Source organism: Erithacus rubecula (assembly GCF_903797595.1).
Source record: "Erithacus rubecula genome assembly, chromosome: 1".
In the NCBI taxonomy this organism is placed as follows: Eukaryota; Metazoa; Chordata; class Aves; order Passeriformes; family Muscicapidae; genus Erithacus; species Erithacus rubecula.
In genome coordinates, this window is record NC_136658.1 from 66,746,935 (window position 1) to 66,773,987 (window position 27,053).

The 27,053-nt window shown below is 36.2% G+C and overlaps 1 protein-coding gene across 3 annotated transcripts in view; it reads left to right on the forward strand.

The window, feature by feature from the left end:
• The window catches only part of DGKH (diacylglycerol kinase eta), a 150,670-nt gene extending 124,820 nt beyond the window's left edge, over positions 1-25,850 (forward strand). For 2 of the 3 annotated variants that reach the window (XM_079301762.1, XM_079301764.1), the window contains 14 exons: positions 182-316; positions 2,144-2,261; positions 2,689-2,799; positions 2,962-3,058; positions 5,524-5,631; positions 8,478-8,591; positions 8,881-9,015; positions 10,110-10,276; positions 11,415-11,520; positions 12,328-12,420; positions 16,084-16,203; positions 16,604-16,712; positions 18,108-18,238; positions 23,823-25,850. In XM_079301762.1, coding sequence (XP_079157888.1) covers positions 182-316; positions 2,144-2,261; positions 2,689-2,799; positions 2,962-3,058; positions 5,524-5,631; positions 8,478-8,591; positions 8,881-9,015; positions 10,110-10,276; positions 11,415-11,520; positions 12,328-12,420; positions 16,084-16,203; positions 16,604-16,712; positions 18,108-18,238; positions 23,823-23,912 — 1,634 coding nt within the window. In that variant the 3' untranslated portion in view covers positions 23,913-25,850. The remainder of the gene's footprint in view (positions 1-181; positions 317-2,143; positions 2,262-2,688; positions 2,800-2,961; positions 3,059-5,523; positions 5,632-8,477; positions 8,592-8,880; positions 9,016-10,109; positions 10,277-11,414; positions 11,521-12,327; positions 12,421-16,083; positions 16,204-16,603; positions 16,713-18,107; positions 18,239-23,822) is intronic. The other variant, XM_079301763.1, reaches the window with a different exon arrangement.
• Positions 25,851-27,053: the final 1,203 nt, after the last annotated feature.

A 27,053-nucleotide genomic window follows, 5' to 3' on the forward strand; every position in this document is an offset into this window, starting at 1 on the left:
TGTTTCTGAGTTTTCTTACTGTATTTAGAAGAAAAACTGTGGTGTGAAGGGGGAAGGACTTTTGTCTTGGAGTGAAAACAGATTAAATTAATGCTTCTGACATTTTTCAGGACTGTAAAAATATGTATTGGTAATGTCATAATACGTCTAATTAATTCTTGCTTCTGTTTTTTCTGCACAGCTAAAACTGCACCAAGATCTCCTGACAGACGTACAAGCCGAGGTATCCATTCTCAGACAGGTTCTTTCTCTGCTCCAGCTTTGGCAGCAAGCAAGGAAAACCTTCCAGTCCTTAACACAAGGATTATCTGCCCAGGTAACTATGATTTTGAAATCTGCTATTCCTACCCTACTTTAATATTGTCTTGTAATCTCCTGCTTGCTGTCAAATAATGACTTTCTCTTCATGCCCTGAATTTGTTTGAACTGACCTACACATCTTTGTGTTGTATTGTATAGGAAGAAATGCATAATAATATAGAATATGTCTGACCATTTGGGACAAATCACAAGTAGCAGAAGTGTTTCATTTGATTCCGGAGGGTGAAAAGTAAAATTCAGGATCATAGAATTGTGGAGTGATTTGGGTGGGAAGAGACCTCTAAAGATGATCTAGTACATCCCTCTGTCATGGGCATTGACATCTTTCACTGGGTCAGGTTGCTCAGAAAAGCATTCAGCCTGACCTTGGACATTTCCAGTGGTGGGGCTTGTACAGCTTCTCTGGGCAACTTCTTCCCATGTCTCCCTGCCCTCATCCCAAACATTTTCCTCATTTTCTAGGTCTGATCTAAACCTACCCTATCTGAGTTTAAAACCACTGCCCTTTTTCCTTTCACTGAAGGCCCTGGTGAAAAGTCTCTCAATCTTTCTTATAAATCTCCTCTGTATTTTGAAAGGGCCCAATAAATTCTCCATGGAGCGTTCTCCTCTCCAGGACGAACAACTCTGTCTGTCTTGGGTCTCAGCCTGTCTTCACAGGAGGGGTGCTCCAGCTCTCTCTGGTCATCTTTAGGGCCCTCTGTGGACTTATTCCAGCAGCTCCATGTCCTTCTTATGCTGGAGAGCCCAGGGCTGGATGCAGCACTGCAGGTGGGGTCTCACCAGAGCAGAGCAGAGGGGCAGAATCCCCTCCCTCATCCTGCTGGCCATGCTGTTTTGGATGCAGCCCAGGACACATTTGGCTTTCTTGGCTGCAGGCTCACATTGCCAGGTCACATCCAATTTTTCATCCACAGGTGCCCCCAAATCCTTCTGTCATTTATCCTAATCAATGGATTAGGATGAAGAGGCTGAGGGACAAAGCTGTGTAAAGTTCAACCCTCTGAGTAAGAACTGTCTGTAGATGGCTGTCTGGAAGTGGATAACTGAAATCACACAAAGCTGCTCTGTAAAACAAGAAAAATTTTTTTAGAAAAAAAATCTTCTTACCCAAATGAAACTGACTGATGAAAAAATATCTGTTCTGCTCCAAATGCAATTGATATTAAAGAGCACTAGTAAAATTCTGTTTTAATTAACTTTATTAGTATAGCTAAAATAAAGTGGAACCAAGCTTACAGTTTTTCTTCAGACAAATTTAAGTAAAAACTGTTAGTATTTTGCTTTGTTTACATGCATTACAGAGTATTTTGTAGAGTGAAATTGATATTCATCAAAGCAGGCATGTTGAGGCCATGATTTTCCCACAAATTAAGTTAAACTATGGCTCTTCCAGTTGTAAAAACGGTAAGAATATTCCTTATGTATGCTTCCAAAGGATAGGACAAAAGAGAGGAAATTAAGTTTAGACTGAATGAAAAGCTCTAGCAGTCGTTTTGGATATTAGGTCACCCATTTGGTTACTATACCAGCCAGCGAGTGTTGGCCTGAAATCCTTAATTTTCTTTGTTTTTTTTCTTTCTCAATGGTGGTCCTGAAGAGAACCACCACAACACAGCTGCCTTTCTGCTTAGGGGAGCCAGAGACTTGAAAAGATAAACAATTTTGGTAAAAATTGTGGTAGAATCACAATCTTTTCCTGTACAGAATTTTGTTTCCCAGTATGTGGCTTATATTATATGTTTGTCTATTTATAAAATACAAATTTTTTTCTTATTTTCTTTCTGTTTTGTTTTGTTTTGTTTTTTTCTTTTTTAATCAGGTTTAAGGGCTGGCCTAGCTGCTTCCATTGCAGGAAGTTCAATTATTAGCAAAATGTTGCTAGCAAACATCGATCCATTTGGTGCTACGCCGTTTATTGACCCGGATCCAGATTCCTTGTAAGAAATTATTTTTTTCTAAATGCACTGTTTTGCTTTCCTTAAGGGCATCCTTACACTTTTGTAGTCTCTTATTTTTTTGCATTATGAAGTTCTTGTTTGCCATCATTTGGCAGTAGATGTCAATGTCTGAAAATAAGCTGGATTGTGCTGGGCTAGTTATGAGCAGTGAAAATTTTTTTGCAGCAGCTGAAAATAATGGGAGACATTTTTCACTTATCCCTTCCTTACCTGGAGGAGGACAGTAGTCTTTCAAAACTGTGTTTTTCAGCCCAAACCAGTTTACTCAGGAAGATTCAGAGGAAAGATCTCTTGAAGTATCTTTGGTCACAGAACAGAATATGAACTATTACACTCTTGGTCAAATATGTTTGCATGTCCGGGTTCTGTACAAATGTACACCTGATTTTCTCCTTTCCTCTAACAGGGAGGGATATTCAGAAAAATGTGTCATGAACAACTACTTTGGAATTGGATTAGATGCAAAAATTTCATTAGAATTTAATAACAAGCGAGAAGAGCACCCTGAAAAATGCAGGTAATATATTTACTCTGTCAGTATCAGACCCAAGATGTTTCCATTTTTTGCTTTTCCTTACTCCTTTATTTGTATTTTAATTTCTTAATTTTTTTTCCTACAAATACAAGACACAATAATGTGCATATGTCAATATGTGAATCTTGTTTTGCCTGCTTTCAGAAGTCGGACAAAGAACATGATGTGGTATGGAGTTCTTGGCACAAAAGAGCTATTGCAGAGAACTTACAAGAACTTAGAACAAAAAGTTCAACTTGAGGTAAATTTTATTTGTGGTGAGAGTTGCTTGCACAATGTGCAGTGAAGAGTTAGTGCTTATTTTTGAAACCTCTTAATTGTTCTTATGTCAACCCAAGCTGACCTGAAAGGCACTGTGTAAAGATATGCTATGTAATAGTTAGTTCTCCAAGTCATATTTTTGAGTAAAATGTCAGTACTTTAAGATCACAAAATATCCAGTATTATGTTTCTTGTAATTACTGGATTGAAAAAATATAATAAATTGTGTAGGTAGGATATATTTCTCAGTGTTCACTGTATCAAAAGACAGACCAGGTTTTAAGGGTAACAACAGAAATGACCATAAAATAAAGAGAAAAAAATAATAAAGATAAAGAGTCTTAATCTTTCAGGTTCAATTTAGAGTATCTGAAATATACCCATATAGGAAGAGCATGTAAATAGTAAAAAATTCCCCGACAAAAGAGTATGCATTACAAGAAGCCCAGCTGCACCAGTAGAGACTTTCTCTGGTAGTCACACAAAAAAGCAAGATATTATCAAAGCAACAAGAAATTCAATTTTTAAACATAGTTATTTTTTAGCTTTTAAGTTCTAACATAAAATCTAAGTTTTCCACATGGTACTGGGAACTTAAAGGAGATACAAATGATTCTCAAATTCATAAAAAAACTGCAGGATGGTTCTTTTCACCCAAAAAATATCTGAAGTGGATTTTGACAGAGAACATATAAAAATTCTTATTTTATTTCATGCCAACTATTTCATATAGAAGTTGATGATATTTCTATGAGGGTAACTTTTTAAGTTGAAAGAATAATTTTAGGTTACTGGAGCTCTTTCTCACTCTGAGATTCAGGAGGATTTTGTCTGGTGGCAGCAGATTGCTGTTAGCTAAGGATTGAGTAATTACCAAGGAATTATGCAGTAGTTAGCAAATAGAATGACAGGAGAGAATGTTATGTATGCTACAGATAGAATTTGAATTTAAGGATCTTTTGAATTGGATTCAAATAGGATTCAGTAATACTGTTGACCTTTCCATAATTATTTTTTTAATATTCCTGTAAGTAAATAAGCAAATAAAATTTTCGCATTTACTGTTGTCTTGCATAGTATTAGATATATTACCTGCATATTCAGGCATTAGAGGCAGACTTCTACTGTAATATTGATGCCTGTGCAGCATTTATTAATATCACACTGTATATTGGATACTGTCACATCTTTGACTAAAATGTTACATTCTGTCTTGCTGCTAGGATTAAATCACGAAAAGAGAGCACTAAGCACTTTCTGGAAATAATTTGCATCTCTTTCTCCTCCTGAAAGAGATGCTACAGATTTTGTCCTTATTTCTTTAGATTTTTCTTTTCTTTTGTATAATTTTAAGATCCTTCAGTGGACTTGTAATGTGCAGTCATCTAGCAATCTTCATTAAAGGCAGCTTGACTGGCAGCTTCACAGGCCATAAAGTGACACCTGGGTCCAGCATTTACAGCCTTGTGTTTCTAACCTGCTTCAGTTCCATGCCTGAGGCACTGCTGCAGGACTGCACTTTGACTCCCAGTGGAATGGTTTGAGAACCTTGGGCTCCCCCCTGCAGGCAGTTGTACTGCTGCAAGTCAAGAGTGATTTCTGACATCTGTAAATTTACTCTTGGCCAAAAGTGAGATTGATGTCATCCCATGATAGTGTTGAGCAGGACATGAAGTTGCTTATCTGTTTTGGGAGATAGAGCAGTAAGAAGGAAGGACTGAACAGTTGGACATAAGAGTGACTTCTTACCTGCAAAATCAACAACTCCCCTCTACAGCCAGGGTAACACCTGTGGGGTCAGCCCTGGATTTGTCTTTGCATTTTTGGGAGGAGAGTGAAGGTTTTTTTACAGGAAGTCAACAATACATGCAAACACTGGCAGCTAACCACATGTTTGTGGCTATGCTAGAAATATTCTTACATATTCTTGACACAACCTGCCCCTGACTTAAGTGGATTTGACTAAATAACAAGTCTGTTGCAATTTTGGGAATGCTGATATAGGCTGGAAGGCTAGTTACTGAATGTATAAATTAATATTTTTGTAATGTTCTTGGCAATCTTATTGTGTGCACTCAGGGAGATTGGTTTTCTTATTGCAAAAAGAATTTTAATCCTCGATGGACAGACCATGGTCTAAGTGCATGAGAAGTTTCATAACAAGGAATGTGAAAATGCTTCTTTCAAGACTCATGGAGCACCACTGCTGTAGATACTACAGCTTGTAGATCTACATATTTTTCACCTCTGCAAAAGTCAGTGCTAAGTTTGGAAAGAAGAGGTTTATTTTAGAGGTGCTTCATTGCATGGAGGCAGTAGTCTTGTTCCAGATCTCTTAATGACTTCCCTGCCAGCTCTGTTGAAGCTTCATGTGCTAAAAATTACTCTTTACTGATCACTTCTATCATATTATTTATGTACTGAAGGAGCTTTTATCCATTACAGTGTGACGGACAGTACATCCCCCTTCCAAGCCTGCAGGGCATAGCTGTGCTGAACATTCCCAGCTATGCTGGTGGGACTAATTTCTGGGGTGGAACCAAAGAAGATGATGTAAGTAGCATTAAAGAGACTTAACCTTCTGGGCAAAACCAGCAATAAATATAATGAACTGCTCTTCTCACTTGATTTGAATACTAGTAGCATATCGTTTGCATAACAACTCTTATTTAAGGAGGCTCTTTCAGTTCAAACTGTCCTGTCTTCTTAGTTTTTTTTAAATGAAAATATATTCCATTATTTTTTTGCTGTCCATTGCCTCCTGTCTTGTCCATTCCAGCAAATTGATCATAATAAAGCATAATGATTTTGTTTTTTTAAATTGCTCTATAAGTATTTTTAGAAACTAATTTTATAAATGGAGGCATAAATAATTCCTCTCTGTATTGTTTTAGAGATGTAAATAAGGTTTTCCAAAGCATAGATTCCTCTGTTTGCTATAGTTGAACAACAAACAAGGTAGACAGGATAATAACTCAAAGTGCATACCTTAGTTTTCCTCCTGTTCTTCAAGCAGCTTTGCTGTGATTCAGAAAATGAAGACTGATGCATTTAGTGACTGATAATTTAGTGGGGGTAGTAAATTGCTTTTTCAATACTATTTTCAGTGAACCTTTAAAATACTTTAAGGTTCTTTTTTCCCCTTCTTCCTTTCGACTCCTAAGAAACATCTCACCACTTCACTCACAGTGCACTGACTGTAATTACTAGCAGATTATCCTGCATGTCCTGATTTAGTGTGTGATGTCTGAATCACCTAAAACTGTAGTTGCAAACTAGCTTGTGATTTTGACATAGACAATCCAGGACTTCTTTGCCAAAAGGTTTTAGGTTTCTTCTGAGTAGTTATCCTTTCATTTTTTAATACATACATGCAAACATACCAATATATAATCTAACATATGTAACTTAATATAGTATCTATTATATATAATTGCATGTTTATATTATATAATAAATATAAAATTGCATATATATACACATATGTACATGTTTTATATATGTACATATATATATGCACATACATAAAAGTGAAAAAAGAAATTCACATATGTTTTAGTGTCCTTTTCTTCTTTTTGGTTATGTTAGAGGATGGAAATTCTGTTTATATTTGGCAATGGATATCTAAAGCGTTTCTATATATTCCATGTTCATAGTCAGAACTTGAAAGCTGTTCTAATGTCTGCTCAGCTCCTGTTCAGGAGTTTTTCTTTTCTCACTGGACTGCTTCAGTGAGAGAGATCTGTCTCAGCTTTCATACTGGTATACCTCAAATGTGTGTGTCCTGGAGCAATTTTACTGATATTATTAGTCTTCTAGTGAACAGATGTACCAGCAGAGTGACATGTTTTTTTCTGAACAAAGTTAGGAGCATTATTCACTGCTTTAGTGCAGTCTTGAATGACTCTTCATCAAGAGGTGATGGTGGTCTGAAGTGCTGCTGGTTCTGCCTGTCTGGACAAATGAAAGGTGTTACCTTGACAGTTCTGACTATTGCTGAAACATTAGCAGAGAGCCAAGCAAAGCATCTGCACCCTGACTGGCTTGAGCATGGCTTGTTAAGGCATCCTATCTTGGTGTCCACAAGACAAGCTGGACCCATGACCTGCAAAGGGAAATGAGTCAATTTGAATATTGATCTACAGAGATTGGTTGCCTTTAAAAGAAAAAAAAAAGAAAAAAAAAAAAAAGAAAAAAAAAAGGGGTAGGTTTTCAGTACAGATATTACTGGTAGAGAGACACAGCTGAAGACTGGGTTGAGTTTTTCCTGTCCTTTTCCTGAAATGGCCACACAAAATATATGAAATTTTATGACTGCTTTTTCTTAACACCTGCCAGAACTAGTCCTGTAAATGTCAGTTAGTGGGTCAAGAACTCTACACACTTTTTCTCGTGGAACAGCAGAATTATCATCTTGGTTCTTTTCATGATATTCATATATTCCTTTGAAAAATGGGAAAAATTCCATGGAAACTGGAAAAAAAAAAAATCAGATGGAGAAACTGGGATTTTCTCCAGTCTGGTCTCAGGTGTTACTGATGCAGATCACTCTGCCTAAGGTGCCAACTGAAGGAGTCCAAGGACTGTTCAGAGAGCCCATCTCTCTACCCATTAAACTCTTACTGGAGTGATTTCTCCTGCTGATTTTTCTCCCTCATTGCTCCCTATTGCATATCAAGATGAAATGGCCAAGCTTCAAGTGGCTTTTGCATTATATCACCTGCCAGACCAGCTGAAGTCCAGCCTGAGCTCTGTCAGCACACCAGGTGGCAAGACTTCCTGCACCTTGTGTGGAAACTCAGCACCTGGGTTGCACAGAAGGATGTTTGTTCCACACAGAAGTGGTTTTCCTGTTTGCAGTGGATAATTCTATACAGCACAAACAAGATTGTCTTCAGTATCAAAGCTGTGTTAAACAAAGCAGAGCATGGACTCTGATGCTGGTTTCCAGAGAATTCAGAATTCTTCGGAATCTCAAACCAATAAGCACTTCTGAGAAGAAAAGGAAAGCATTTATTTCTCTCACCTTTAAGAACCTCTTAGATATTAAGTACATTAACTGAGCAGATATTTCAACTGGCCTTTCATCTTGGAAAACATTTTTTAATCTGCATGCTGAAACATGCTATCCTTTCCTATATATAATGTCATATATAAATTACATCCTTCCTTATAGTTCAGATATTTCTAATGGTATCAGCATTGCTGTTTTAAATTATATCTGCCTGTTGTCTGTGGTGTCTTACTCCTATGACTTTGGAGAAACAGTGTAGTTATTCTACAGTAAAGTAGTTAGAGCATTTCGGTGTTGAAAACAAATCTGTAAATGAATCTGTGTTTCATTGCAATCTAAGCACTGGATTTGCCATCAAAAATGGAATACTTTCTTTTCCTCACAGATATTTGGAGCTCCATCGTTTGATGATAAAATCTTAGAAGTTGTTGCTGTATTTGGCAGCATGCAGATGGCAGTGTCCAGAGTCATCAAACTGCAGCACCACAGGATAGCTCAGGTTTGTTGCTTACTTGCAAGCATGCAGGATGGTTGGCAGCAGTTTGGGATTCTGGCAAGTAGCAGAACTCTTAATGACCACCACCCTGTACATTAATAAAGCACTGACAGTGTTTTGGTTTTAGCTGGTAACAAATTGTCTTCAATGATGAATGAAGTATAGGAGAGCTTAATTCCTGAGACAGTTCTGGAGAGAAGCCACAGCTCCTAGTAATCAACAGATTACAGGTGGCCTGTCAGTCTCACCAGTATTTGTTGCCCTGTAAAATAATGTGTTTGTTCTTTTCCAGTGTCGGTCAGTAAAGATCACCATACTTGGTGATGAAGGGGTTCCAGTGCAAGTCGATGGAGAGGCATGGATCCAGCCCCCAGGAGTTATTAAAATCATCCATAAAAACAGAGCTCAGATGCTAACACGAGACAGGGTATGTTGCAGAAGGAGCTACTATTGCTAACATTGTTTCTGTAATAATTCGTTTCAATTATAATGTGAACAAAACAGGACTTATAAAAATGTTTTATAACTATTTATATAATTCCTACAGTTACTTACAGTGATACAATTTCTATAATGAGCTGGATAGAGGATTATTATTTTGTATAAGTGGCAAAGCTTTGTTAATTTTTGTTTTATTGGTGCAACTCCTAAATTCTTCTTAATATATAGTAAGAATGGTCAACATTTTATCTATTCCTCCCTCCCTCCCTCCCTCCCTCCCCTCCTACTGCTTCTTTCTTTTTCTCCAGGTGTGTTATACCAGTCACATACTGGAGATGTTAGCACAGTTGCATAAATAGCAAAGTTCTATACTGTCCATTTTCCAGAATAGCTTTCTGCAGATTTCTCTCTCTGTCCTACCAATCCTCCCTCTCCCCCATGAGCCAGTCTCAGGCAGGAGAGACACAAGTACAACCTACTCATAAAGCCACTGAAGAGCTCATGCTTGTTTAGGACTATTGTGTGAAAGGTACAACTGTCCCTCAGTTCACCAGCCACTAGCTGGATCCTGAATTTAGGGTGGAGTTGAGGTGGAATTTGAGTTCTAGTTTAGTAAATTTGCTTTTTTCTCCACCATTTTTAATGTTTGAATTCTGTGTCAATTTTGATTTTCAACCTTGCTATGCATACAAAAAGGGCTTGCATTAGAGAATCACAAAATTCTAGAATTATTTAGGTTGGAAAGTACCTCTAAGACCATTGAATCCAATCATAATCACTGTCATTGTGTTCTTATTGGCTTGGAAGACACATTTTGAAGATCATGGGGAGGAGACAAAGAACAGGCTTTCAGAAGTGGCTTATGCTCTATACTAAGTTTTAAAAACTTTTGGTGTAAAATAATTATTTAATAGGTAATACTATTTCTATAAAATTATATCAAGTGCTTGTTTATTTGTTAAATTAATCTTAACTAAAATAATATATAATTTGATTTATGTAAAATGTAAAATTAAATTTTTTAGTGAGTAAGAATACTCCCAAGTGCTGTAAATTGAATGTATATTTAATTTTGATTAGGCCTTTGAAAACACCCTGAAGTCTTGGGAGGACAAACAGAAGTATGATTCTTGCAAACCTGTCATTAGATCTCCCTTGTACCCTCAGCAAGCTGTGGAGTTGGCTACAGAGGAAGAAGTTGCACAGATCCAGTTGTGCTCACAAGCTGCAGAAGAACTTATTACCAGGTATAGTCAAATTAATAAATTGGATTGGCAACCTAAACACCAAGACTGAATTATTAATGCAAATTCATACAGAGACTCAGAAGTGTACATTTTCGCTGGTTTTTAAAATATAAAGTTTTTTTGCCACTATATCTGTTGGGTTTTTTCTGTTTAAAAATTTTATTTTGTATTTAACACTCAACTTCTTTTTGTATTTTTAGATTTTTTAGAATTTTATTTATGAATTCATGTGGTTTTGTTTTTTCTCTTGTAAAAACCAACTTTCTGAAGTAACAACAGAAATGGAAAACTGGAAAGCTTCTTTGCAAACATTGAAGCTTCTCTTTTTATGATGAAGCAAAAATATAATTGAGAATTATTTGAAAAAGCCCTTTAGAAATCAGCTCTGAAAGTCTGCAGGATAGATGCTTTTGTCATTCATATGGGCTAAGATAAAGAAAAGATTTTTTTTTAAAAAATCAGAACATTTTATAGTGTTTATGTTATTCATTTTATCATAATGAACAGCATCAAAATTCAGCATCAAAATGACCAATAATATAAGAAAGGAAGGGCTACATACTCTCCTTATACTGCAGTCATAGACAAATAATTTAGTTTATCAATCATCCAAAGTGATGTTTAGCCAAGGCATCTTTAAAACTTTACTGTTCTAGAGATGATCTAGAGGTTGTAGTTACAGCTGGACCTCCCATAATCTTAAATGATGGCAGCCAATTTTCATGTCACATCTGAAGAATATGCCTTGTGGAAGAGGTGTAAGGGTTTCTAAGATAATTTCAAGTAAGTTATTGCAATGTGCTAGAGTTTTCCTCTGTAGTTTACTTGAATTAATAGGACCAACATTTTTTGTTTTGTTTTGTTTTGTTTTGTATAGCATTAGTGTTCTAAGACAAATAAATATATCTCAGCATTTTATAGCATCATAAATAATATGTGATGGATATAATTTCTATGAGGTGCTATATTGCTTGAAGAGATACTTGCCTTTCAATTTTTGTTGTAAAGGACTATAATTTGCTAAGTGTTTTTTGAAACACATTCTTGTGTATTTTCTCACCTGATCAGGTTGTGTACTCAGGAATTATTATTTAAAGAAATTAAGAAATATTATTCTCCTTTTTAAATGTTTTTGTAGGATCTGTGAAGCAGCAAAAGTACATGGCCTCTTGGAACAGGAGCTTGCTCATGCTGTTAATGCATGTTCACATGCATTAAATAAAGCCAACCCAAGGTTCCCCGAGGTAAAGAAGAACAAAGATTTATGTAAATAAACTGTAACATCTGGGTGCCCAAGCCTGTAGCATGGGAGCTCTATTGTATTCTGTGTCCCCACTTGAAAACAAGTTGGATGAGAAGGCAGAAGATGCAGTGTCTGAATTCACCAGTGTCCTCCCCACCTGGGACTCTGCAGGCTTATCCTCAGAGAGGGTGGAGGCATGGCAAGGCTGAACCAGATCTGTTACTATATAAAGGTCTATTTCTGTGGATGCTTTCACAGAGATTTTTATGCTTATTTGCTATCCAAGTGCTATGCAGAGAAGGCAAAGGGGCTAAGGGGAAATGAGTTTCCTGGTTTCTCTCTTCACACTCAATAATCTGGGTGTTTTCAGGGATTGGACCCAGAAATGATTAATTAGTTAGAGGCTGTCCATATCTAACCTAAATTGACACATGGTAAATATCTTAATTGACCTTTGCTTCTTTAAATATGGTTAATATTGTGCTTCTGCTGAGGATAAGGTGAAAAATTGAAATCAGTAGTCATTGTTAAATGAGATTCACAACTTTTCTGCTGGTCTTTGTGATATATGGAGTGATATGGTGGCTGATCACCTGATGATCTTCAGGATTGAATTAATGTCATACTAAATGGAGTTGAGTACATTTTTGGTTTCTATTCTCAGTGCTGAACAGGTTGTCAGTTTAGAGTTAAACTGATGTATTTCTCCTAGGAGAAGGCACTTAAGATCTGTGCTGTAAGGCAAAAGTACTTACCCTCAGTCTGACTTGCATCCCTTCAAAGAATGTTTATGCTTTTTATTCCCCAGAGTCTTACCAGAAACACTGCCATGGAGATAGCTGTCAATGTGAAGGCTTTACACAATGAAACAGAATCTCTGCTAGTAGGAAGAGTTCCTTTGGTAAGGTCACAAGGCACATGGTTTTATTCCTTCATTCCGATCATCTATTATTTGTTCTTTGCTGATTTTTGTAAATTGGTGCCAAAGTGAGGACACACTGCAAGAAGCTTTGCAAGGTTGATAGAAGATTACACTGCATTTGTGGTAAGATCAGAATGAGTTTTGAAATCTTCTCTTAGGTTGGCATCCATCCTGCCTCACTTCAGACAGCTAAATCATTGCTTGGACTCTTCTTGTTAATAGTCAGTGGAGAGAAATAGGTATCCTTGTGAGGCTGATTCACACTCAGCTGCCTTGAAGGCCTATATTAGACAAAGATGATTTATGTTCTGAAGATGAAACATTTAAGAGAACTTCTGCAGAGCCGTTATGTGACTGCCTTCTGAGTTTAAGGAGAGCCTGGGGTGAGAGCTGTTTAGACTCATGCAATCAACTTCTACAGACCTCATCTGGGCAAGTAAATATTGCTCTAGTTCTAATACCTGTTGGGAGTTATTTTATAATCTTTAACTGGTGGGTGTTCAGTAAACCGCTAATGGTACTTGGAGACTTTGCATCTTCTTTGGCAAGTGTTTGTGCCTAAAATGATGAAGATTTCTCAACAGTTGTATCTGGATGTATCATTAGAAAATTTCTCTATTGAAATTGTGAAGAGAAAAAAGATGTCAGGTTTTCTAAGGTGGTCCAGTTTACGTTTAGAAGATACTCAGTAGGAGCAGTTGCATTTTCTTTAGATTCAAAAGCAGATTTATTACTAACTTCTTTATTTAAGTATTGTAATTAAAAATGGATATTAATAGGAATATTTTAATTTAGCTGAATTAGGATATAAAACTTACTGCAGATTCACATACCCTTTTAAACAAGTGATAAATGGTATGAATCTGGTTTAAAGTAACCAAAAGTGAATGTAGTCTAAAGGCTAATAATTGTTTAAGTTATAGAAATAGTCAAAGATTAATTTCATGTGTTTTCAAAGGGAAAATTATTTCATTAGATGCTTATGTCCAAGAAAGGGGAAAAAATATCTGCTGGTTTTTTTCAAATCGCTGTTGCTAATCCCATATATTTCAGATTTAGTGGGGAATTAAAATAGAGATTTTTAAAAAAATCCTTTTATAAAAGTAATTAGAAGAAAACATTAAAGTTGGTCATGCCATACTAGGACTGGTGAAATTTATCAAGACCATTTGGAAATAATGTTATTATGGAAGCCTTCCCATTGAAACATTACGTTTTCTGCAGGTTGTGATCTCATTGTGTTCTTGAACTGGGCCCTTGCTCAGGCTCTAAAGCTTAATTTGATTCATTTTTCCGTTTCTGAATTTTTACATGTTGTACTTCTGCTTCTCATTATGGTTGTGCAAATGTCTTCATGAAGCTACATCAGGCCCTTTTTTAAATAAAAAAGCTGTTTGGAAGGTACCAAGGTAATATTCCAGAGGTTTCCATTATGCTCATTTGACATTTTGCTCACTTAGAATAGCATTTCACAGTCACAGTAACAAGGCACCCTGTTTAACCTTACTGCCACGTATTTTATGCTGAAGTTACCTCTATATTGGTCCCTCATTCTATTAAAATAGAGATGAAGTGTAAGATGTTGCTTGATGCATCAGCCACTCCCTTCATAAAGTGTTCTCCTAAGGATCTTTCTCCTCTGACAACAACAGATATTCTTTTTTCCATATTTTCCTCTATTTTTTGGCATATTTACTTCTCCCACATTCCACTTTCCTGTGATCAGAGCTCTTGAGAGGAGTAAACTCATGTCTTTGGTGATTATATCACTTGATTTAACTCAGCCAGCAACTAAATTAGGACACTTGGTATGCTGCTTCTTTGGTTGCCATTTACTGGCTATTGAGTTTTGCTCTTACAGCTCCTGAGAAAGAGAGAAAAAACTGTAAATAAACATAAAATGAGTCTGTTGTTCCTTCCACCTCCTGTAAGAACTATGATTAACAAAGTTCATGCAACAGCAGGAGCATTAAATCACAACAAGTGGTAAAATGCAATTTTTAGTGAAATGATAATTAGGTAGGATCACAGAATGATTTGAGGTGGATGTGAGATCTTAAAGATCTTCTAGTCCCCACTCCCCTGCCATGAGCAGGGGCATCTTCTACAAGACCAGGTTGCTCAAGATGGGACAATGAAGCTGATTTATGGAATCTCTCAGATGCTTATGGCTAGAATACAATTTGGAAAAAATTAAAAATGCCATCTTTTGTCTAGGTACTTTCCAAAGGCATTGTTTCCATTTTTTAATTTTACAAAGCATTTCCAGTCTGGAACAGAACACACTTTTCAAATGAATTAAGGAAAAAGTATGACAGACTGTTTCATTTCAAATTAATGAAATTATCTAAAATCACTGAAATAAAATATTTTCATAGCAAAAATTTAAATAGAGAAGGAATTGAAAAATCCTTTGATTTCTTCATTCATAGTGTGAATTTTTATCTTGAAAGTAAGATTTTCCAAGATGTTGTAGGAGGAGAATTTACCCTGAATTGCTGATTCTTTCTGTAACAAAATTATTATTTTGGATTTATTTCAGGAGCACCATCAGATGAGCATTTTTTTGTCCCCAGGCAAAATGTTTTTCTGTGAGAATCAAGCAATTAGATAAGTACTTATTGAGAAATGAAGTAAAGAATTTTGTCTTTTTTTTATAGAAAATAGATGACTTGAGTAATTGCTCAGAAACAAAAACACAAGAAAAGTTGTAACTTCTTCAAAGAAAAGTGGCTCTTTCCCTGTGCTCCAAATTAATGGAAAAAAAAAATAAAAAAGATCAGTCAAAAGAAAGATCAAAGTCTGCTTATAGATATTGAATTCTCTTAGCTTTAGCAGAGAAAATAACATGATAGCAAAGGCAGCTTGTATTTCCAGTATCACTATACTAGACAGTAATATCTTAGCAAAGATGGTCTCTCCTTTGAAAGATGGGAACATATGCAGACTACTGAAGCAAAGGAAAGACTGTTTTGTTGGGTAGGATAAATTAGTGGGTTTGTAATTTATCACCAAACTCCAACGACGTCAAAATCTTTTTCCAGCACTACAGATCCAAGATTTTCTTGCAACTCCATTTAAGATATGCATTTACTAGGACATGATAGAATTAGATCTTTTCAGAAGGATATTCTGCACTGCTTTAGGACTACTTTTACTTTAAAGAGAGAAATAGATGTTCAGATTGCTTTATTAATGATTCCAAACAACATGGTCTAGGATTCAATTGTGCCTCAAAATGGTATTTCAGCAATCCCAGAATTGCTCAAAACAGCTTTCCAAGGGATCAGCTGCCTGCCTTACCTCTTCCACGTGGGTTCACTCATACAACAGCTGCAGAACAGTTTTCAGATTAGAGTTTAAGGAAATAGGTATCTCTGTGGGGTTCTCAGTCTCTTAGTAGAGCCAAATTCACATGTGTTGTCATGTCCCAGTGTTTTTACACAGCCACAATGTAGTGTGAGGGTGGCCTCACACATCTCTGAAGGAAAGTCTTTAACATTGGAAGATTATAGTCTCCACCATTTGTTGACACTCACCATGAAGTAGTCATCTGTTGGTGTGTGGTAACAAGATATCTAGACTTAAATGTTAAATCTTATGAAACTAAAAGTCCTATTTTTCTGGCCTGTTTATAAACAGCAGTTAGAAGCTCCCCATGAAGAACTGTTGTCTGATGCTTTGCACAGTGTGGAAATAGAGTTGAGAAAACTTGCTGAGATTCCTTGGCTTTATTATGTTTTTCAACCAAATGATGATGAGGTAAGTTTGATTAATACGTTCTGATTTTAACTGAATTTTCTTTCAATAAAGAAAAGTAGGTTACAGTTTTTCAATTGTAATCAAGTGATTAACAATTGATCTCTTGAGGCACTTTCAGTAGTGATACTGGATCATTTCTGTCTGCTGTGAACTTTTTCTGGTGTTTTATTCCCATTTGTGAATGTAAAGGTTTTGATTGATAAATGAATGAATGAAACATATATATTTAATTTATATTAAATAATTCAAACATGTATAGAGTTAAATCCTGACATTACTGTTTACAGAAGTAAATTTAGGTCTTACTTTTTGAGATTAACTATGAATAACCATCACAAGCATATAACTTAACTGTTGTTTTCTCTTAATTAAAGGTAACTATGCTTTATTTCTTATGCAGGACCCCCCTCTGGATTATGCTAAAAGAAACAATAGAAGTACGGTGTTTCGTATAGTGCCAAAGTTTAAAAAAGAAAAAATTCAGAAGCATAAGACCAGCCCTCAGCCTGGTATGTGTTTTGAAATTGCAAGAAAAGTAGTAGCATTTGCAGTAAATGTGATTTTGGGGCTTTTTTTTTTTTTTTAGAGGTGACATGACTTACCTAAGAGTAAAGTGAAAATGGAAAGCACCTGAGATAACCGGCATCTTCTTTAGGATACATATTTGTTTCAGTGCATTTAGAAAGCATTCAGTAGGACCCAAATACACTCAAGTGAACCAAAGAACTACTGTGAAAATACTTTTTAAAGTTTTATCATGTAACAGGATCTGTGTCTTCACTGGTGGATACATTTGATTTACTCATAGCCCTACAAGCCATGGGTAAACACATTGTTTCCCTGGGAAGCTCAAATTCAGGTTTTTCAGGTTAATTTTAGGTGTGAAATAACTTTTATCACACTGGTTTAATTAACCAGTTATTCTTAAATTTTGGGTGGGTTATAGGTTCAGTAAGTGAGACAGATCAAGCAAAAAATTGATAGTCAATACTGATTTTTTAATTAGACGTTGAACAAACTCCACCCTCCTCTCTTCCTATTTTTATTCACGAACTTACTTCCTTAAGATTATGTCCAGGACCTAATCAGTGATTAGATGATCCTAAAACTGTTTCTATGTATTTTTATTTTTTTTTAAAGAAATGAACAGTTGATGACAATCTGCAAAATCTTGCAGTTGTTGATCAGATTTAAGTTTCAGATTAGACATCAGATTTCTCTTCATTATAAAGTGAAGCTATCAGCATTAAATTTAGTTGCAAAATTATAGCAATAAGTAGCATAACTTGCTAATCTATGTGGTTTTAATGGGACTAATGTGGGCAACTAACCTTAGAGAACAATGTTTTACAGAGAGCTTCTTAATGGCCTGTGTAACACAGTAGCTTAAAGAGTCCTTTTTGTCTTAATTAAGAATACTAGATTCTGTTAATTAAAACTGGACTTGCTTGCTGCCATTGCTGTATTTGAGGTATGGTTGCCATTTTAATTTTACATGTAAATTCGTTTTTGAAGGCTTCTCCTCTCCCTGGATGACTACTAATAAATTAATGGCATAAAGCAGAACAACATTAGACTGTGTCACTGATCCTAAGCTGGTTTAATGTGAATTTGTTGGGATATGAGGTTTTAAAGGCTTTACTGAAGAAACTGGAGTAAAGCTGAAAGCATGGCTGTAAAGCAAACAACCCCAACTTTGTTTAGATACTTTCTTGTGTTAACTGCTAACCTGTAGCCTGCATGTAAAAAGGAAATTGTCAGTTTGTGTGGAAAAGACACCTCTAACCTTTCCCTTTGCTAGCACGGCAATTCTACTCTGTTTTCCACTCTCTTTGGCCTAACCTTTGCTTGTGATGCATTTGAGCATGTAGAAATTAAGGGGGTTTTGCTCTTAACTTTGGTAGTTCAAAAATGGGGCACAGATGAAGTTGCTGCTTGGCTGGATCTGCTCAGTTTGGGAGAGTACAAAGAAATCTTCATCAGCCATGACATCCGAGGCTCTGAGCTTTTACATCTGGAAAGGCGAGATCTTAAGGTATTTCCTTTGTGCTACTTTTCTGCTATTGACCATTTTCTTTGACAAAAAAACAACCAACTTTTCTTCTTTCCCTGCACTTGTCATTGCTTGTAGCTTGGCTTACACTGTGCAAATATGCAATAAACTAATATGCGCTGTCCTTGGGCCTGACTTTCTGAAGTGCTGACTTGAACTCACATATGTGAATATGTGTGCTATACAAAATTTCCTTTTTTTTTTTTCCTACTTTATGTACAATGATAGTGTTGCAGTTTACGTCAGAAGGCATAGGAAAAGCACATTTGATATCTTACTGGCATCGGTGTAATAGAATGTTTTCTTCAAAAGTTCACTGTTTCCATTAAACGTGATCAGTATGGATCAGTTGATGGTGGTCATAATAATTTTAAACCCATCCCATGCAGGAGCTGATCTGCTCCACATGATTTATTGTGTATATGTTGGATATAGTGGGTGTGAGAGAGATAAATAGCTTAATAAATGGCAGTATTTGGCTTACATGGCATTGGTGTTTGCGTGTCAAAATAGGTTTTCTCATTGGTGACTAACCTCTGATTTTGGCTGTATAGATTTTTTTGAAAGAGTATTTTATTTCAACTGCAAAATTGTAAAACCTTTTCCCTCTGAGGTCAGATAGATAAGTTTTGCAGGGAGAAATGTTATCCAGTAGTTTGAGGCTGTTATTTGAGCTCGCTGGTTCTTTTCAGGAATGACTTAAGTGCATCCATTATATGTAATAGTGGCTGTTTCTTTGGGGATTCATTAAATTACTTTTTCCAGGAACTCAGTAGTAATGAGTTCTTGGTAATGGGTTTTGGAACTGCTTTTAGCACGTAAAAGAGGAAATAGGATATTGTATAAATTGCAAACATTTACATTTAGAGTGCAAGTCATTGTTCTAGCTATAGTGCAGTGGTCTCTAGGTAGGGACAGTATTTTCATACAAATGTGTTATTTTATGTAAAGTTTTTTATATAGTGTGAAATCCTGGTGTTATAAGGTAGTGCTTGCATTGTATGGCTGTTGCAGTAGAAAGCAGCTGCTGAAAATAGCTGTGTTTGAGATAATCTGTTTAGCTGTTGTGTATTATTTCACTCTTTGGTATTAGATTTCCTAAGCTTCTTTCCATGGAAGTTAAATTAATTTCTTTCAGGATAGTTTCTGACAGGGAGGGACAGTTTCAAGACAGTCCCTCCCTGCAAAATTTAGAGATAGAAGACTGTCCAAGCAATCTACCACAATGTTCCAGTGATGGATGTTGCAACTCTCTATTCTGAATGGGTACTGAACAAACTTAAGATTCAACTGAGAAACTCAGCATCACATGATGCATATGTTTGCTAAAATGCTAAGAAAATTTTAAAAGTCCAACTTGTTGGAATTAATGATGGTGGGTAAGATCAGTGTTAAACTGGACATGGCTCCTGGCCATGCCTTTTTTCTCATAAGTACCAATTTGACTGCGTGCCCAGTGGACTGGCACTTAAACCAAGTAAATATCTGCAGCAGGGTAATTATCAACCCGTTATCCCTGTTGCTAAGCTCCTGCTGGTTCAGTGTAAATAAAACCCCATCACAAAGGTCTATGCCATGAAGTATCTAAAGGCTTGTCTTAGAGGTCCTACAGAGAGCCTCCTGTCTCCCTACCCAGTGTTGCCTGGAGACACATAAGATTAGGAGTCACTCTAGACAAGTTGCCAAGGCTATATCCTGAGCTAACCAAAATCCTGCTCCAGAATCACCCCATGGGCTCGTTAGCAGATGCTGAGAGCTTCCAAATCAGTGTCATGAATGAGCTGGGCCAGGCTTCTGGCCAGGCATGGCTTACACTCTGTGTAGCAGCACTGAACTTAAATAGCAGAGTTTGGTGCTCGTCCTGCTGATTACAGGGCATGGTCTCTGCAGGGAGCCAATTAAGGATGGCTCAGGCAGCCTGCAGGTTTCTGCCAGTGACCTGAACTGGTGTCAAGATGTGTAATGTGGTACCTGGGAAATGAGGAGTGCACCACAAGCTGCCCTGTGAATCTTTCCTCCCTTTGGCTATTGAGGTGTGCAGATGAGCCTTCAGTGCTCTTGCAAGCTCTAATCTGCCTACAGCCTCTCCTCCACTGCAAGGCTTGTGCTTCCTGACAAGCTGAGATCACCATTGATTCATGAGCTCCCAACTCACGTGCAATGCATTTACCTCTGTTATCCTTCATGTCTGCAGCTGGAAAAATTGCTGCCTGTTTTAATTGAATCCTCTGATCCCACCTATCTTTCTGTGTTCAAAAGTAGAGATATAAAGCAGTATGGAGAAGGATTTGATGTAACACTCTCTTTTGCACGCATTGCTGGAACAGACTGATATGCTGACAAAACAATAGGGCACCTCTAATATTTCTGCATAGCTTGTGGATCCCATTGTCAGAGAGCTCTGTGACAATTGTCAATGAAGAACCAGAATACCTCCACCCAGTCCTCTTATGCCTGATTTCATTTAGGGGGATCTTAGAAATTAACACTCATATGATTTTCTTTTGCTTGATGAGGGACTGGGCAGTAAATTGTGAATTACTCTGCAGAAAACTGTAGAAAGAAGGCTGTGTGGTTTTTTGTTTTTTTTAAACCTTGTTTTACAAGCGAACTTACTGAAAACTTGACCAAATGTTCTGAAATAAATATTGGCATTCTTAGCATTGATGACAATGTTCCTATGCATGCAACTTAGTCACAATCAGGACTGCAGCACATTTGGTAGGACAAGGGGATGATGTCTCCTTAAAGCTCCATAGAAGTGTTGGTTCCCTTGGAGAAAGACTTTCAATGCCACAGATCAACTTGATAAGCAGTGTCAGTCAAGCTAAAATCCAAGGTGCCAAGGACTGTGACAATTCTTCCCTGTGTTTTGCAGTAGCATGTTTGGAAAAGTTCTTTTATGAAAGAAGCTTTGTAAGATTTGTTAGATTTCAGACATGCTAAATGGCTTTTTACACTGGGGATGCAAGTAGGGTAAATTTCACATTTGGAAGATGTTATTATTAAGGAGTTCTTACATAAGTTGTTTGCTAGTGGTATTACATTTGGCCAGAAAATGTCCAGGAAATGGCACAGTGGTTAGGGAGAGCAGGAGGAGAGGTGATGTAGTTTTACAGCTGTATCTGGGAAAAAAGAGAGGCTATTTTTTTTTCTTCAGACTCTGGCTAGAGTTTCTTCTTCAAAACTATAGTTTAGTCAATTTGATTTTTTGTTAATTAGATATCAGTTAGATATGAACAGATTATGTAGCCATTCATGCACAAATATGCAGAGATATTTGAGGATCTTGTTCTTTAAATGGTACATGATATGCTGATGTAGGAGATCTTTTTAGTCTGAGATGAGAGAATTTACCAAACTTTTCTGCATGAGCATAAACTGAGAATACCAGGTAGCATCTAGTGTCATGACTGTATAAATGCTAGTTTCCACCAAACCAAAAACTGTTACAAAAGCATAAAAATTCTGAGTTGTTGGGTGGGGATTTTTCCCCCTGGAAGTGTAGCTGAAAGGAGTCCCCAAAATTTTTTATGAGGCTCTTGAGACTTGCTGTTCTGGGATGCATTACAGCAACTTCAGCTGGAACAGAAATAAACCCAAAATGTCTTGCCTCTGAATCAAAGGTGTTGTGAAATGCTTTACAATGGTTGGTGGGAAAAGTGGCAGAGTGTTTTTGGAATTTCGTAATATGTTTCTTTCTTCTGATTTTGAACTCTGGCAGCATCCCACTATATTGCTTATCCAACAGAAGTTCTACTCATGAAAATATATTTCTTCTGAACAATTTTAGGTTCTTAACCTTAAGTTTAACATAAGAAGGACAACATTACAGAAATGTAGAATTATAAATATTACTGTCATTTTAGGGTGAATTTGACTACTATATTAATATAAAATATTATTACCTGTATTAATTATCTTAACTTAAAAATTAGTACGTTTGTTTATAAGTGAGATGAATATTAGCAAAAATGAAAAAATATATTTATGTGATGTAGAAAATCAGGAGGTTTTTTTCATGTGGTTTATGAGCAGCACTTGGTTTGGGAACTTTTATCAGCAAATGTTGAACTCCTTAATGCTGACACCTTTGTTCTGTAAAGGATGACCATCTGTTTATAATGCTGATGGTTTTTAACTGAACAAACAACCAAGTATTTTTACTTTCTAACATAACCAGAATTCAGTCTTGACTCTCTGAAGATTAAACCATCTGTTTAATCTTGGCTACCTTTATAATAAAATAATTAATTCATGCCCATTTTGCTACCTCTTTCTTCCAAAATTAAATGCATGCTAACATTTTGAAGTAATATAGAATACAGATTTTCTGAGGTCTCTGTGGCTGTAGAAAGTCTTTTTCACAGTATGTACAGAATAATATTTATTATTCCATTTTCCACTCTCTGTGAGAAAATGTTTTTCAAGCTGCCTAATTGCACTCCTTTCTTTTCAATGTCTTTGTAATGAAAAAATGTTCCTATTAAAATGAAATTATTTATATTTCATAAAAATAGTGAAATTTTTTTTTTAGTTATTTAACCACATCTATAATGTTTATTCTACAAATAACTAGTCTTTTACTCTGCTGATTGCTCAACACCACTAACACATGGATTTAAAAGACTTTTTCATGGCTGAGTTTTACAGATAAGGGAAGCAGATTTCCACCAAACTGAGCTGAAAATTCATTAGTGTGGTGGGAGATCATTAGCACAGCTGGGCATCTCATTCTGCTTCTCTGATCATTGGACCAGCCAAAATTGAAAAAGGATGCTTCTAAAGCTATTGCTAATGCTGGAAGAAGTTTGCTGCAAAAAATTCATGTCTGGAAACCAATATAGAAACATTTCAGCTGATGTGAATGATTTAGTGGCTACAAGGAGATTTACTATTATGTTTTTTACATTTCCTTTGGGATATGACTATCATGTTTCTGAGAATTTTTCTTCCAGCTCTTTAATCAGGAACATCCATGCTAGGAGATGTAAACTTTTTGGAATGAAAAACAAATGCTTACTCTTTCTATTGCTCTCTAAAGGGAAGTTGTCCTACATTCCTGTAGCCATTACATCCACTTTCCCTTGAGAAACTGGGGATATGTGTGTTTGTTGATTAAGGCAGACATCACAGGCCCTCATATCAAGTGACATTGCTGGACAGAAGTTCCAATCCATCACATTCTACCAAGCATTTGATTGCTGTGTTAGAGAGGAGGGGGAGATTGTTCTCTTTATTTTGCCAGAAATTGTGAAAGGTATTTGTGTTTAGAAGTAAAGCCAAAGATGGTTTTGATGTATATTAAATGCCCTGAGTTGTCACTATTGCAGGTAAGTAATTTTTTGTCTGCAGACAGAGAGGGATTCCTTGTGTGCTCTAAACATTCTTTTTCTAAAGCAATTCTTGCTAACACTTCCTGGTTAATGTTGATTGCAGTGAGCACATTTTTAGACATCTGTTGCATGGATAGATCATAATCAGTGGGGTTTCTTTTTCTCTTTTTAAAAGTAAACTTCCTTCTTTTTTTTCTTCTTTTCTTTTTTTATATTTAAATTTTCTCTAGGACCTGGGGATAACGAAAGTGGGTCATATGAAGCGAATTCTCCAGGGAATTAAAGAGCTCAGCAAGAACACCCCTTTGTCTGAAGTGTAATTATGCTGGTGCTTTTCTTAAAGAGAGAAGAGAAAGTTGCTGGAGAAGCAAAGCTGTTGCAGGCACTTGGCTGTCCTTGTAGTTTACTCTGTGGAAGAATAAGCACTGGTGTTTTACAGGCTAGCATCTCTGAATTCATGTGTGGTGAAGAACTTGCAGCAAGAGTACAAAAGGATTTGTGCCAAAACAAAAAGGAAAAGGTGATATGATCTGCGAAGATGTTTTCTTGGTGTGCAAATTGGCCAGTTTGGATAAGCCCAGTTTGGTAAATTGGTTGGTTGACGGTGAACTGCACTGACTGGAAAATATAATCAAGAAATGATTGCTTTGCTTACATGCAGCTCAGTATGCCTCTCTTTATGCTGCAGCAAGATGCCACTGTACAGCATGAGGTCATCTGGTCATCCTTCCGAGGCGTAGCTCTGTGAAAGCTCCTGTGCAGGAGGAGCAGGAAGTTTGGAAGGTCCAACACGTGAGCCTGGCAGTGCCGCAGGTATCCAGCACTCGCTGGCCATGCAGAAGAGGGGAGAGATACCTTGTGATACCATGAATGCAAACTATAATGCATGGTGTGCCTGCCTGAATTGTCTGTTGTTCTGTTGCATGACACATCTGATACTTTAAACACTTGAACAACTTTTTTATAGGTTTGAATGAGATTTAATTTATTGCTACTTGAGGTTTTTTTTGTTTGTTTTTGTTTTTTTTCCTCCAGTTTCAGGCACTTTTCTATTCTTCAGTGTTGTGTTATGCTTAAAATGTGTTTTATGGCAAAGGGTGTGTGGGTGTGGAAACTTAGCATTTGTGCCATATTCAGCAGATTATATATGATTGAAATGCTGTACAATTAGATTTTTAAATATGTCATGTACAGAAGGTTTATCAGGTAACTAACTTATGAGAATTTTTGAAAGACCGGTACCTCACAAAAACATCAATTGGCTTCCTGCATGGAAAATGTTAAAGAATCTTCTCATGGTGCATTTTAATGTAGTTATTCACTTATCTTGAAAATCTGTAGCATATTTGAACTTGTAGGCACTAATGATTTTATTTATTCTATTATTCAAAAGCAGGTTTAAATATTATGAAATTTTCTTAAAGGAAAATATAATTTTATTTATCATACATAAGAAGATATTTAAAATGTAGCAGCTGATTTGATTTTTGTGGGGTAAACTTTTACTCGTTGCTAATTAACTATTAATTTTAAAATGTATCTGTGTGCATTTCTTTAAAAAGGTATCAGTTTGTTTCTTGACATCACTCTGCCATCAGTAGACTGTAAAAATTTTAAAAACCTGGACTTGAAGATTTTAGACTATGCATGCTAAGATGAATCACATGCAAGACAGTAATCCATGGGTGTAAACAGGTTAAAAAAGTTAAAACCATCTTTATTTAAAAATTGGTCTAGACCAGCGTTTGTAAGGTTATTTATACTTTACTTAAATGAAACAGGTTCATAATTTAAATCTGGTTAACTTTTCACAAAAGTATTAATCTAGTCAGAAAATAAATTATAGATATCTACAAAAAAATCCTACCTAAATGTTTGAGATGAGATGACTTTGCACCATCTGCCAAAAAACTAGCACAGAATTGCTGTCTCCTTGCTGTTTCTAGCAATGTGTCATTGCAGCACAAGGAACACTTGACTTTTCACTTAATCAAGTAGTTTTGATGTTTCTTGTTTTTTAATGAGTATCTTAACATCTGTTTATGTTTTCCTCATGGGCAGCAGAGTAAGGTTTCATTTGGTTTTTACCAAAACTTATTTTCTTGTATAAAGGGGCCAATGTCAAGTACTGCATCCTGGATTCACCCTCCATTTCTCATGCCTATGAAAGGAGTTGTTCCATGTAGTTGGGACTCATCCCTTGGAAAGTAAAATCTATTATTGTAGTTGTTTTATTGGAAAAAAAAAAATAAACCCAAAAAAAAAAAAAAAACCCCAAACCCAAAACAGATTAATTTGTATCCTCTTGTAGTTCTTTATGTTCTTGCTGCAGTTCTGTGGATATAATGATTATTCTGGTAAACAAACAAAAGTAAAAGGCTATTTTCTATTAGGTTTTGTATAAAAAAACAAACCAAAATTCCTTTCACAAATGATATAATTTTCAGGCTGTTGTATGAAAAGGATATACAGAAATGGAAAGTTAGGCAAACAATGGAAAGTTTGTTGGTTTTGGGTTTATTTTAATGTACTTGACATTGACCCCTTTAATGATGTTCAGGTGACATCTGACAAGTCTTTGTAAGCTTTATTTTCTTTTCTCTTTGGTTGTCCATAAGCTACACTGTATTTTAACATGTGGCAACATTTTAGCATATTGGGGTTACAATAGACAACACAGCTAATCTTCTGGTCTATTCAAGGACATAATACATAGCAGAACTTTCCTTGCTTTCCTGATTGTAAGATACAATCTCTTTACAACTTTCAACCTTGCTGTATGTAATGCATTAAGATGGGCTATGGAACCAGATCTCTTCAAGTCACTGTAGAGGTCCACGCTGAGTAAATTGAAAAATGGGAGCTGCTTTTGGGCAGGGAAAATGTTGGTTGTAACACAACTTTCTTATGGCACTCCTCAAATTACCTCAGTATAGGACAATTGATCAATGATCATTTTTCTAAATGACCACCAAAGAATTTAACTTTGATTGTCCTAAGCAGTTTTTTAAACATGTGAGTAGGAAAAAGCAAAACTTTAAGTATCCTTTATGCTGTATTTATTAGATGCCCAGGAGAGCAAATTTTATGCAACTCTATGCCTTAGACTAGTGTTGGCTATGAAGTGCAAATGCATCTGATAAGAAGGTTCAAAGTATTTTTACAGTGGTTCTCTATGGAGGTTGTGGGTTGTAACTGTGTTTAAGTGATGTGGCTTTGCTGAAGACCTGAACACAGTATTACTCTCTCATGATTATTCTAAGTATTGGGTTTTTATCCCCACTGCTGTAAAAGTCCAGCTCCTAGAACTAAGTACATAAATAGCTATATTTTTTAATGAACTGTATGCTCCCTAATTTAATCCTGCTGTAAAAAGTGCTTCAAAGCACACATCCCAGTATTTCAACAAAACCAAGGTAAACACATCCCTCAAAGCAGTTAGCTTTTTAGAAAATAAGATC